The 14,559-nt window shown below is 39.5% G+C and overlaps 1 protein-coding gene and 1 pseudogene across 1 annotated transcript in view; both read left to right on the forward strand.

The window, feature by feature from the left end:
* The window catches only part of EIF2B3 (eukaryotic translation initiation factor 2B subunit gamma), a 108,915-nt gene that overhangs the window by 60,162 nt on the left and 34,194 nt on the right, over window positions 1-14,559 (forward strand). Inside the window, exon 6 of the mRNA XM_065914239.1 lies at window positions 5,522-5,611. Coding sequence (XP_065770311.1) covers window positions 5,522-5,611 — 90 coding nt within the window. The remainder of the gene's footprint in view (window positions 1-5,521; window positions 5,612-14,559) is intronic.
* On the forward strand, window positions 5,629-7,874 carry LOC136152813 (large ribosomal subunit protein uL23 pseudogene; annotated as a pseudogene).

A 14,559-nucleotide genomic window follows, 5' to 3' on the forward strand; every position in this document is an offset into this window, starting at 1 on the left:
ACCAAGTTTTGGAAACACCGACAGCAAGAGATACAGGTGGTTCAGCTAGAAGATTACATGGCATCCAAGGATGTTCCTTCGGATGCCCTTTTCCACTTTGAAATACTGTAAAGGCTGTGTGATTGCCTTTGGAAATTGGATGACTCCCTGTGTGGAGGTATACTGTAAAGGCTGTGTCCTATGATTGCTGCTAACCTCTGATGCTCTTGGAGATTTAGAACAGTGTGCACCAGAGGTTATAAAGCATACAGAATCATGTGGATGGGCTGTGAACACCGCAAAAATCTGCTCTTTGAAGGGTGGGCCTGGTGCCTGTGTGGTGCTTTGTGGGTCCTTAATAAAAACCCCGCAATTTGAGGACCCTGCAATTTCACAAGGACAGACAGTGGACTAGACTTGGCCATGGAAGATAAAGGCACTCCACACGTGGTGGGTGGCTCTTCTAGCCACATGAGGGCAAGGACTGCAACATGAGTTCCAGGTGATACCTGGGGTTGGATTTTGCTGTGTATTGGGGATGTAACTATTTGCTGTTGTAGCATCTACTGCTATTGCAGAATGTAGGTTCAAGGGTCAATGTTACTAAGCCAAGGGAATATCGCAGGAGATGGACTGCGCCTGGATTGTGAGGTGAGAGACCCTGAGGGGTAGAATATAGAGAAAGAGCAAATTAGTCAATATGGCGGTGGTCAGGCCCTCTTACCCCCATGTCCTCTTGCTCTCACCCCACATTTTGTGAATAATGACTTTGCATGGTTATGCAACAACTGAGATCATTTGTAGCACTGCACATGTGCATCATGACCTATATAAGCACCACCTGCAAAGCCCTTGTGGCTGTGCCTGCTGGGTGCACCATGAGAGAATACAGCATGTCTTGCTACTGTGCCATCCTGGAGAGAATAAACATGTCTGCAGTTCCTATGCCTCCTCGAGTTCTCTTCCAGCTTCCCCACTCATGCTTTGCTTACCCTGAGTTCAGTGAACATCAAGACAGGGTTTATGCCTTCAAAAACAAAAATTACCAAAAAACTGTTTACTGTGACTTCCTCGGCAGTCCAGTGGTTGAGACTTCATGCTTCAGTAGCAGGGGGCACAGGTTTGATTCCAGGTCAGGAACTGAGATCTCGAAAGCCTTAAGACATGACCCCCCCCCCCAAAAAAAAATAGCTTACACAAAGTGATGGCTAATTTAATAGAGAATTGACCATAGGAGAGTCCTGGGATAATCAGTGTGTTATAGTCTGAGCCCCAAGGATCATGTTATACATCTTTTAAAAAAATATATTTATTTGGCTGCTTGAGACTCTCTAGTTAAGATGTGCAGGCTTAGTTTCTCAGTGGCATGTATCAATAAATCTATTTTTTTTTAAAAGATATTTCAAAGCAGTCAGTGTTCTACAAAACAGATGATTCACTCTCTAATCATATGGCTTGTCCGGGAAATCAAAAGGGGGAACGTTTTTTAACTGAAATTGCCAAATGCATTGTGAGGCTCTGATTTAGACAGACTAACTATAAAAAGAGAAATCTGGATTTGGATTGGATATTAGATGTTATGAAGTTGATAATTTTATTATGTGTAGTAATATAGTGATTGTATTTCATAGGCTGTTATCAGTTGGAAATACGTACTACACATACTGGAATATTTACAGTAAGATGATTTTGTGTCTGGAATATGCTTTTAAAAACTATATTAGTTTGCTGTTAACAAATCACTGTAAACTGGGTGGCCTAGAACAACAGAAGTTTATTGTCTTCACAATTCTTGAGGATAGAAATCCAAAATTAGGATATTTTCAGCATTGGTTCCTCCTGAGGTTTATGAAGGAGAATCTGTTCCACCCTTCTATCTTCTGGAAACAGGCATTCTTGGCTTGTAGATGGCATTCTCCTTGTCTCTTCATATTGTCTTCCCTATGCATATCTGTCTCTATGTTCAAGTTTCCCCTTTATTAAGGTACTAGTCCTATTGGATTAGGGCTCCTCTAATGACCTAACCTTAACATGATCATCTACAGACATCATACTTCTAATTAAGATCATATTCACAGGTATTGTGGGTTATCTTTGGGGGGGGACACAATTTAACTCATAGTAAATACTGCAGCAAAAAGTTTTTAAAGATTAGAAAATGTTGATAATTGAAACTCTTTGGGCACATGGGAATTTATTATGCTTTTCTCTTATTTTGTGTGTGTTTGAAAATTTCCATAATTAAAATTTAAGAAATGTGTGTATGAAACAGATTAAATTGATATTTGTACACTCATGTTCATAGCAGCATCATTCACAATAACCAAAAGGTGTAAGCAATTCAAGTATCCATAGACAGGTGAATAGGTAAAGAAAATGTGGTACACACATACAATGAAATATTATTCAGAGTTCAAAAGGAAGGAAATTTTGACACATGCTTCAACATTAACATTATGCTAATGAAATAAACCAGTCACAAGAAGAACAAATGTATGATTCTTCTTATATGAGGTTCCTAGCCAGAATCATAAAGACAAAATAGAATGGTGGTTACAGGGGACTAGGAGGAAGAAGAGAATGGGGAGTTAGTGTTTAATGGATTCAGAGTTTCAGTTGCAGAAGATGTAAAACTATTGGAGATGGATGTTGGTGACAGTTGTACTACAAAGTGAATATAATTAATCCCACAGGACTATATACTTGAAAATGGTTAAAATAGTAAATTGTACAAACCAGCTAAAGACTTTCTTGAAGGTACTTTAAAAGCCATTGATCTTTGCAGTTAAACAGTAAATACTTATCAAAATAGGTCTATAAAAATAATCCTGATGGCTTATATTGTCCTAGGTAAGTTATAACTATTTCTACATGTCTTATCATTTCTATTACTGATTTCTTTATTTTGTACAAATCAAAAACATCCTCCTGGCCCAGAGCAATCAACCAGTTACCCAGATTTACTGGTGCCTCTTTGAGGTTTTTTGGTTTTGTTTATTTGTTTTATTTTAAAGTATCAGTTCTTATTTCTAATGCCATTTAAAAACAATTAAATGGGGAAAAATAAAATAAGAAAACAACCTTTTGGGCAACTTAAATGGCATTAAATCCTGGTCCCAGAATTTGCATTCAATACAAATTTCATGTGAAAGAAAAAAATCTCTGAATTGCCCATCTCTGTTCCTTTATTGTATTTCAAGTTTGTAGCTAAATCTCTCGCATTGAGTGTCCCAACTAAATTTTTGGAAATATTTTTTAATGGAAGAATTTTTTGTTTTACCTACTTTATATACTGAGAGTAAAAAGCTGAAAAAAATTTATAAACTGTAAAATGCTTTATGAATGTTATTGCCATTTGAGCTAGGGATTGGTAACAATTCAGAAGATGATTACTCAAACTTTAAGTTATTCTTTCCCTAGGTGTATGATACAAGTTGACTTCAGCTATAAATATGAGATATATATCTATTTCATAAGGTAGTTGCAAGGAGGGAATAATTTAAGTAGAATATGTTGAATGAGTCAAGGAATTCACAAACCAAGGAACTGAACAAGAGAGTTCAGCTTTCTAAATTGCTTAGATCAAGGGGAGAATTATCATAATGTGAACTTCAGATCAAACCTGGGCACCACAAGGTGAGTAACCGTATTTGCAAAATTCTGTTTCCTGAAGAATTTCTTGGAACTCAAGAATTTCAGGAAGTGAGAATTGGGATGTAACTTTCTTCTTCATCCTCATTGTATACAGTAATTGACTTTTGGGGTGTGTGTGTGTTATAGATGTGAGATCTGAAATCCGACTTTTCTCTTGCTCTTTTGGAAACATTTTTCCCCCCTTCTTCCCAAAAGAGTGGAAGCCCAGGGTGGTGTGTATGTGTTGTTGCTCAGTTGTGTATGACTCTTTGTGACCTCATGGACCCTGTGGACTGTAGCCCACCAGATTCCTGTCCATGGGATTTTCTTGGCCAGAATACTGGAGTGAGTTGCCATGTCCTCTTTCAGGGGATCTTCCCCACCCAGGGATCAAATCTGTGTGCCCTATGTCTCCTGCGTTGCAGGCAGATTCTTTACCACTGTGCCACCTGGGAAATTACTTCTAAGGTATCTGGATCCTATGAGAATAATTTTCACTCAGACTATAAGCAGTCAAAGGAGAGTAACAGAGTAGAAGATAATAACCAGGCAGCTACAATTGGAACTGCCATTCTTCCACCCTACTCTTCCTCTCCTCTCCTTCAGCTATCTTTTATTTTATTAAATAAAATGACTTTGAACCTGAAACATGGCATTTCTTCAGGCTGAAACCAAAGTTAGTAGACTAAGTAGGAACTAGTGCATGTTAAGTCTCTGAATTGTGTCCAACTCTGTGCGACTCCATGGATTCTAGCCTGCCAGTCTCTGTCCATGGGACTTTCCAGGCAAGACTGCTGGAGTGGGTTGCCATTCCTTCTCCAGGGGATCTTCCTGACCCAGGGATCAAACCCACGTCTCTTGCATTGGCAGACAGATTCTTTACCACTGAACCACCAGGGAAGCCAATAAATAGCAACTAGGCAAATGCCTTAATTTGACCTAATTTATTTGTATGTTTGTCTGTTCAGCCACTATGAAACATTCATTCTGTGTGAGATCCAATGCTCAGTACTAAGACTATAAAAATAAATCTTGGAACTTTCCTGGTAGTTCAGTGGTTAAGAATCCACCTTGCAATGCAGGGGACGCAAGTTCAACCCCTAGTCAGAAAACTAAGACCCCACATACCAGGGAGCAGTCAAGCCCGTGCACCACAGCTGCTGAGCCTGCATAGTGCAGCCAGCGTGGACACAATTCAGGAGTTTGTGCGTCACAACAAAAGCTCTGTGTGCTACAGCTAAGACCCAAGGCAGCCAAATAAATATTTAAAAAATAAATAAATCTCTGCCCTCAGATAACTTTTAGTCTAGTGGGAAAGAGCACAAGTAAGTAGGCTGTTACATTGCTCTGTGCTAAGTTATCTGGTAGAAGTGGGCACCAACTGTTATAGGAACACAAACTTGGGTCCTCAGGGAAGATTTCCTGAAGAAAGTCAACCTGAGGAAACTCCTGGTGAATAATTAAGAGTAGGGAGCTAAGGAGTATTCATAAAATTTTACTTCATCTTCTATGAACATGGAGTAATATATGTCAAATACTAAAGGAAAGCATGGCTTAAGTATGGCCTGCAGGAAGTGAGGCAGTTGGAGTAGAAGCAAGAAAATGTTAGTTACAAGAATTGTGGGTAGGAGTTTGTAGTAAAATAGAAGATGACTTGTCAATGACTTGGTGGCTTACCAGTTTTGGATTCATGTCTTTGGAAGCCTAAAGACCTCGTAAAGTGTGAAATAGGGCTTCCATAAGGAGACAGCCTTTTCTGTGGTAGCATCAGAGCCGATAATCACCTTCTTGGTCTCTCCAGAGTGAGGTGTAGGCAGCATGACTCTGACCCTCAGAAACTTCCTAATGCATACTACCTAATAATAGAGTGGAACTCATGTGACCCTCTTCTCTCTCATTCTTTTTGCAGGCACCCAAGAATACGTTTCCACACAGGCCTTGTAGATGCCCACCTCTACTGCTTGAAAAAATACGTTGTGGACTTCCTAATGGAAAATAAGTAAGAAGGAGGGAGAGTGAGTCAAATTTACAGCACTTAAGCTACCCTGTGACTTAGTTAACAGTTTTAAACCTTGATAATAAACCAGTTATATAAATAGTTTGTATAGATAATGTAGTTTATTATAGAAATGAAATTATGTTATCAGCATACTGTTATTTCATCTGTACCAGCTTATATTTAGGGGGCCCGTGCTATGATAACTGGCAAATTACTTTTATAAAACTAATATTCACTTATGAAGCATCTTTCTGCACAGCTTCAGGCTCTTCCTTCTTTCTGCAAGTGTGAGCTCCCCAGCTGTAGTGCTATTTGTCTCCAAGAGGTTGTCCTTTCCCTGGGCAATTGTCCCATAGATGGGCCCTCTTAGCAAAGGGCCAGACACTTACCCAAGAGAAGGAAATAAAGAAGAGCAAGTTTTCCTCCAGTTTTGGAAAAGAAGTTCACCTCACTGAGTGAAGTTTCATGAATTTCATGAATTCATGAAAATCATGAGTTAAGAAATTTGGTACTTTTGTAGTTTTGCTTTGATAATAGAACTGTGGGCCTTAAATACTCACCAGAGCTTTTCATGAAGATGGCGAAGAAGGAAGCCCCTGCCCCTCCTAAAGCTGAAGCCAAAGCAAAGGCTTTGAAGGCCAAGAAAGCAGTGTTGAAAGGTGTCTACAGCCACAAGAAAAAGAAGATCCGGAAGTCACCCACCTTCCAGCGACCCAAAACACTGCGGCTCAGGAGGCAGCCCAAATATCCTCGGAAGAGCGCCCCCAGGAGAAACAAACTTGACCACTATGCCATCATCAAATTCCCCCTCACCACCGAGTCAGCCATGAAGAAAATAGAAGACAACAACACACTGGTATTCATTGTGGATGTCAAGGGCAACAAGCACCAAATTAAACAGGCTGTGAAGAAGCTCTATGACATTGACGTGGCTAGGGTCAACACTCTGATCAGGCCTGATGGAGAGAAGAAGGCATATGTTCGACTGGCTCCTGACTATGATGCTTTGGATGTTGCCAACAAAATTGGGATCATCTAAACTGAGTCCAGCTGGCTAATTCCAAATATAAAAGTTTTCACTATGTGAAAAAAATAAATAAATACTTGCCAGAGACTGTCTGGCAGATCACAGGATGTGGGTGGGTTTCCAGAGAGAAAACTTCCATTTATGGTTGATCTCAAGGATTTTTTTCATACATAATTTAATTAATTAATTAATTTTTTTTTTTTTTTACTGTGATGGATCTTCTTTGCGGCACGGGCTTTCTGCAGTTGCAGAGAGTGGGGTCTACTCTCTAGTTGTGATGTGCAGGCTTCTCATTGCAGTGGCTTCTCTTGTTGTGGAGCACAGGCTCCAGTGTGAACAAGCTTCAGTGGTTGTGGAGTACTGGCTTCTCATTGCAGCGGCTTCTCTTGTTGTGGAGCACAGGCTCCAGCGTGAACAAGCTTCAGTGGTTGCGGGGTACTGGCTTCTCATTGCAGCGGCTTCTCTTGTGGAGCACAGGCTCCAGCGTGAGCAAGCTTCAGTGGCTGTGGGGTACTGGCTGTAGAGCACAGGCTCAGTAGTTGTGGTGCACGGGCTTAGTTGGTCCGCTGCCTGTGGGGTCTTCCCAGATCAGGAATGGAACCCGTTTCTCCTGCATTGACAGGTAGATTTTTTACCCACTGAGCCACCATGGAAGCCAAATCTCAAGGATTTTGATAGGCAGTGCAACTAGAGTCCTCAGAAGAACAGGTAGGAAAAGATTTAATAACTGTCTGGTTAAGAAGAGGAACAGCTAGTCTTCCTTGATGGCTTCTGGATAAGTTTCTACCTTGCATAGTACTGATAACTGGAAAGCAGTCAGGTTGGTATGACAGCAATAAGTTCCCTCAGACGAGCTGGGGAAGGGAGTCTGAGAACCTGAGTTTAAGTGCTAAGCATGCTGTTGACTGGTGGACTTGGATATATACAAGAATATTGAGGGGAACGGAAATTGTCCCTCCATGCCCAATATTTTTTTGCCGCATCCTAACCCTTACCACCTATAACTCCTGCTAACCCACTACAGAAATCCCATGTAGAGCCAATGGTAAAATAAATTATTTGGGCTCCTGGAAAGCTTTCCCAGGTATTGTTGTTTCTCTGTTTTCTCTCATCAGGACAGTATTGCCCTGCTCCCTTTTGACTTATTATTCTGTTTTTTCATTCAATCAGCACATATTTAGTAAGCTCCTGTTACGAGGCAGGCATTGTGCTAAATCAGCTGTGAGATCCATGGTGAATTACCAGATAGAGGCTCTGCCCTCATAGATTAAAGTTATCAGGACCCATTTTCCAATTACCAGTGTCTGGGCTATCCATGTTTTAAAAGTGAAGTTAATTCTTTGCCATGAAAGGGTTTATTTTTTTAATCCCAAGTGAAAACGAATCACTGTCAACTAGGTCCTAGCCTTGACATGCTGAGAGAGGATACAGTAATGGTAGAGACCTTTTTCATTTTTTTTTTTAATTTCCTATGGAAAATTTCACATAGATACAAAAGTAGAGAAAGTGATACAGTTAACTCCCATGTACCCCTCATACAGCTTCAGTTCCGTTCAGTCATTTAGTCATGTCCACTTCTTTGCAACCCCATGGACTGCAGCACTCTAGGCTTTCCTGTCCATCACCAACTCCCGGAGCTTGTTCAAACTCATTGTCCAAAAAAAAAAAAACTCATGTCCATCGAGTCGGTGATGTCATTCAGCCATCTCGACCTCTGTCATCCCCTTCTCCTGCCTTTAATCTTCCCCAGCATCAGGGTCTTTTCTAATGAGTCAGCTCTTTGCATCAGGTCGCCAAAGTATTGGAGCTTCAGCTTCGGCATCAGTCTTTCCAATGAATATTCAGGACTGATTTCCTTTAGGATTGACTGGTTTGATCACCTTGCAATCCAAGGGACTCTCAAGAGTCTTCTCCAAAACCACAGTTCAAAAGCATCAGTTCTTCGCCACTCAGCTTTCTGTACAATCGAGCTCTCACATCCATACATGACTACTGGAAAAAATAGCTTTGACTAGAGAGATCTTTGTCAGCAAAGTAATGTCTCTGCTTTTTAATATGCTATCTAGGTTGGTTACAGCTTTTCTTCCAAGGAGCAAGCATCTTTTAATTTCATGGCTGTAGTCACCATCTGCAGTGATTTTAGAGCCCCCCAGAATAAAGTCTGTTCCATTGTTTCCCCATCTGTTTGCCATGAAGCTGGGTTTTGAAAAGGCATAGGAACCAGCCATCAAATTGCCAACATCCATTGAATTATAGAAAAAGCAAGAGAGTTCCAGAAAAGCATCTACCTCTGCTTTATTGACTACACCAAAGCCTTTGTGTACCATGAAATGATGGGACCAGATGCCATGATCTTAGTTTTTTGAATGTTGGGTTTTGAGACAACTTTTTCACTCTCCTCTTTCACTTTCATCAAGAGGCTCTTTAGTTCTTCTTTGCTTTCTGCCATAAGGGTAGTGTCATCTGTGTATCTGAGGTTACTGATATTTCTCCCGGCAAGCTTGATTCCAGCTTGTGCTTCATCCAACTTGGCATTTTGCATGATGTACTCTGCTCAAATGATGTACTCTGCATATAAGTTAAATAAGCAGGGTGACAATATATAACGTTGACTTACTCCTTTCCCAATTTGAAACCAGTCTGTTGTTCCATGTCTGGTTCTAACTGTTGCTTCTTGATCTGCATACAGATTTCTCAGGAAGCAGGTAAGGTGGTCTGGCATTCCCATCTCTTTAAGAATTTTCCACAATTTGTTGTGATCCACAGAGTCAAAGACTTTGGCGTAGTCAATAAAGCAGAGGTAGATGTTTTTCTGGAACTCTCTTGCTTCTTCTATGATCCAACGGATGTTGGCAATTTGACCTCTGGTTCCTCTGCCTTTTCAAAACCCAACTTGAACATCTGGAAGTTCACAGTTCACATTCTGTTGAAGCCGGGCTTGAAGAATTTTGAGCAAGCCCTCATACAACTTCAATAGTCACCAGTTCATGGCTAATCTTAGTTTATATTTGCTACCACCAATCTTGCCACTGTCACACCAGGTTATTTTAAAGCAAGTCATTATGATATAATTTCATCTGTAATGATTTCAGTTGTAATTATGCATAAGTATTTCAGTATGTATCCCTAAACAATACCTCAATACTACTCTTGCACTTAAAAAAAAAAAAAATCTAACAGCATTACATTAATACTACCAAATGGGATTTTAGCTTTTCGTGTCTGGATATTCAATAATTTTGCAACAAAGCCAGCCTCATCCTGGCTGCTGCAGCTCCTTTGTAGCTCATTTGACCCCCACCAATTAGCAGGTCCCTCACCTGGCAAGTGTAGTGTGGTGGTATGTACCTGGAGGACAAGCCTCAATTTGGTGATTCTATGGCTCCTGGCCAGAAGCTGCACCAAATGGGACTTTCCCAGAGCTTGCTGTAACAGAGGAGGATACAGAGCCTAGCTCAAACCACCTCCCCATCTCAAGGTCTTCAAGACCTTTATATCTTTCTTCTCCCCATCTACCCATTACCTCTCAGACTTGGTGAGATTAAAGGAGACATTTATAGTAATCTGGTTATGAAAATGACTCCTTTAGAGATAGATAGGGAAAAGGAAACCTAGGAGAGAGAGATAGCTTCAAAAAAGGACTGTTTTAGCAATCCTTTCTCTCACCTATGAAAATTAACATTCAGCCCTGTAAATTTTAATTGTCTATTAATACATATTAATGTCTTCCATGCAGATTCCTCGAGATTAGATTCCTACCTGGATTGATAAGGCATTCAGTATATGCTTGATGAATGGAAGGAAAGGAGATGCTGTGACAGTTTGGACAGCAGAAGTAATTAGGTGCATCAGCAGTTCAAGAAGACATGAGTGTCTCTGCAGCTGAGTAGAAAAGCCACAGGGAAGGCTGTGGGGAGAAGAAAACCTGTACAGTCTTTGACAAGAGAAGCTTAAACTGAGCTGTGTGACCCTGGACAGGTGTCTACCTCTCTGTACCTCACTCTCCTCAGCTGGAAATTGGAACAGATGGTACCTGACACATAATGGTGATTGTGAAAAATAGTTGTGAAGGGCTTAGAGTAGTACTTGGTGCATAGTGAAGATTTTTCATTGATCACCTGTGTTGCTGGATGCTAAAGATGAAACAATGTAGTTTCTACCTTCGGGTTGCTCACAGTTTAGAGAGAAGCAGACAGGTTAGATTATTATAGTAAATGTGCTAAGTAGTACGAGAGTATAGTAGAGTAGTATAATAGTGTGCTAGAAGCACAAGGGAATTTGGGAGGGATGATGGAAGTACTTTATATCTTGATTTGGAGTAGTGATTGCAGTAGTATATATTTGACAAAACTTATTGAACTGTGTGTTTTAAATAAAGGTAAAGTCTTAGTTGCTCAGTCATTTCCAACTCTGCAACTTCATGGACTGTAGCCCATCAGGCTTCTCTGTCCTTGGAATTCTCCAGGCAAGAATACTGGAGTGGGTAACCATTCCCTTCTCCAGGGGATCTTCCTGACCCAGGGATTGAACCTGGATCTCCTGCATTGCTGGCAGATTCTTTACCATCTGAGCCACCAGGGAACTCTTAAATAGGTACATTTTATTATATGTATTTAAAAAAAAAAATTTTTTTTTATTTTAAAAGTTTAAAAAATGAATTGGACTTATATATATTTTTTAATTCAAAGCAATAGACATTTAATAAATACCTAAATATATTCCAATTGCTGTGTTGGGGGGTGAGGATACCAAGATGAATACAGTTTTACAGACCATTATCTCTGTAACTTTGAGAAAATTATATTATGAAACAAGAGAGAAAAAATGAGTCAGAGATCCCCAGTCTTAATAAATTCGAAAAGGGCACTTCAGGCAGCAGGAGTGTCATGACAGCTATGCTTTAGAAAGATGCTCCAGCAGCAATGGGAGGGAGAGACTGAACAGTTATTGAACTGAGCTTAATAAGGTAATGTAGTTCAATATTGATTTTTAGCTAACAGTCTATCATTTCTCAGCTGGCTTAATATAACATTCTCCTTGCTAATCTTCTGCCTCCAGGCTATCCTCTTAATTCATCCGTCACAAAACTACCAGGGGACTTTTCTAAATTGCAAATCTGACTGCATCATATCTAGTTGATGAGCATCACCACATCCAACATTTACCAGTTGAAGTAATGCATGGGCCCAAGAAGTAGTGCCTGGGGTAATACAGATGTGGCAGGAGTTGCCTTAGGATGCCACTGTTTTACTTGGATGCCGATGTCATGCTGAATGTCTGCTAGTCTACATGTGCCTTAAGGCACTTAGCTTCATCAATATGTGTTCTTGAGTTATTTCTAACTCAAGCTTTCTAAGTATCAAATAAATCTTAGAAGCCATTAAAAAAAAAAGAGGATTGATAAATTTGACTAATACCAGTTTTTAAAGTTCTGTGTTGTGGGGGGAAAAAATCCAGTAAACATAGTATAAAAATAAACAGAGGCTTCCCAAGGAGCTCAATGGTAAAGAATCTGCCTGCAGTGCAGGTGATGTGAGTTTGATCCCTGGATTGGAAAGATCCCCTGGAGAAGGAAAGGGCAACCCAGTCCAATATTCTTGCCTGGAAAATCCCATGGACAGAGGATCTTGGTGTTCTACAGTCCATGGGGTTGCAAAAGAGTTGGATACACACGACTTAACAACTAAACAACAACAACACAAAAATAAACAACAAAGGTCTTGCAATACCAAGCTACCCCAAACACTAGTTTCCATACATTACAAAGAGCACTTAAAATCTACTGAGTCAAAAAAAAAAAATTAAAAAAATAAATAAATAAAATCTACTGAGTGATTAGTAGATGACTCAGTAGAAAAATGGATAAAAGCTGTAAGTAGTGGGTTCGTAGAAAAAGCTAGTATACATCAAAAGATGCCTACTCTCTTAAATAAAAATACATGTTAAGCAGTTTTAATTATAATATTGTATAATTATATGTATGACAGAGATTTTGTATTCTTATTGTATGACAGAGACTTTTAAATTTTGTGATGAAGCTAGCAAGGTTATGGGGAAAGGGAAATTCTCTTATACTTTTCTACATAAACTTTTTGTAGGGTAGTTGATGATACCTATCTGAACTTACAACTATATACTCCCTGCCTAAGCAGTTCCTCTTCAAAGACTCTATCCCACAGAAATATTTACTTAAAAGTATGGAAATATTCATTGCAAAATGTTCTTTGCAGCATTGTTCATAACAGGGAAAAGTTGTAAAAGTTTAAACAGGGTGATTAATTATATTATTGCACAACTGTTAAAAGAATGAAGTATGATTGTGGTGATGTGGAAAGATTTCCAAGATACGTTTACTTTAAAAAAAAAAAGAAAAAGAAAATTGTAGTATTAGTGTATATTTTCAGTGTAATGTAATTAAATTTTTTTGCTCTAAAGAAATAAAAAGATATACATAAATATATTTTAGAAGGTCTTTTTATCCATTTCTGAATGTATGACAGATGGATATTCCAAAGATTGTCTGAAATTTTTAATTCAAAAATGTGTTGGATTTTATGGCCAGAGCAGAGCTCAGACTGAGTATTATCACTGTGATGTCTCTTTAGGCTGAGTGGTAAGCTAAAAGTTTCTCCTCTTTTACAAAGTTATCTGATCTAAGCTTAAGGAAGCTGGCCATTTTGGAACTTTTTGTGTGGCTTAGCAAGAGTTGCTCCAAAAGGAGACTGGCCCTGTAAAGCACTCAAGCAGTATGTTGGCTATCTGAGCTGAAGCCTTGGAAGACAGGAAATTTATACCAGAATTAGTCCTGGTTTCCTGTAGCACAGAAACCCGGGGAAAGAATTGTCTTTCTTTTCCTTTTCCTGACCTGCTAGACCTGCTAGCCGTTTTAAGAGACGTAGAGGAGATTAATCTTTGAAAAAGGAAGAATTAAAACTGAATACTTCGTTCCTGTTCAGAAGAACCCAAAATTATAATCGCCCTCTTCTAGTGTTAAAACCCAATCTATCGGTGCAGGACATACAACCTTAGGGTTTGGCCTTCAGAGCACCATCCATGTACCAGGCACTGTTTTGGGTACTTTTCACACTTCAGTTCATTCACTCCTTAAAACAGTTCTCTCATTTGTTATTAACTTCATATTATAGAAGAGGAAGAGGAAGCTTCAAGTAATTTGCTCAATGTCATACAGTCAGGGCCCTGATAAAATCAGCCACTGTTGATGAATTGATTGCTAGCAACGTCCACCACATGTCTCAGATGTCTCTCTGTTACAGACACACACACATGTGCATGTATACCTGGGAGGATAAGAGAGCAGTCACAGCTTCCTGGTCTTAGCTAAATAGAGATGCAGGGGAGTAAAGATGGGCTCCACAAACTGAAGTCGGGAATTGGAAATAGGCAACTATACTACATGGTCAGAATCAGGGTGATAGTTAAAGCCACATGGAAGATAATGTGCTAGACTGCCTAGAAAAGCCATGAGTCACAGGAAAGCAGAGAAGAGATAAACAGATGAGGAACCATGCAGTGCCATGGGAGATAGTCAGGAACCTTGATTTCCTACTGTTCAGTTCATGTATCCATATGACTTATCTGTACTTGTTTTCCTGTCCTTAGATGTGCTAGAGATTGTATGAGGTATCTTTTAATTAAACAACCAAATAAAACTAAGGTAAGAATTTATGGTTTACATAATCTTCTAACCAGAGCTGTTATATGGTAGCTGTGTACTGATATCTGAATATGTAGATGCTACCAAAATTAAATTAGGGTAGTCTTCTCTGGACTTCTTAGTTACATTCATCTTGATCTCTGGGACTTCTTTGCTGCTGAGAAAGGGACAAAGTCCTAGCAGCACATTGACTTTTGTTGTTTTGTTTTGTTTTTTCATGGTGATGTTCATTTGTTTATTTATTTA

Source organism: Muntiacus reevesi, chromosome 1 (assembly GCF_963930625.1).
Source record: "Muntiacus reevesi chromosome 1, mMunRee1.1, whole genome shotgun sequence".
NCBI classification, from domain to species: domain Eukaryota; kingdom Metazoa; phylum Chordata; class Mammalia; order Artiodactyla; family Cervidae; genus Muntiacus; species Muntiacus reevesi.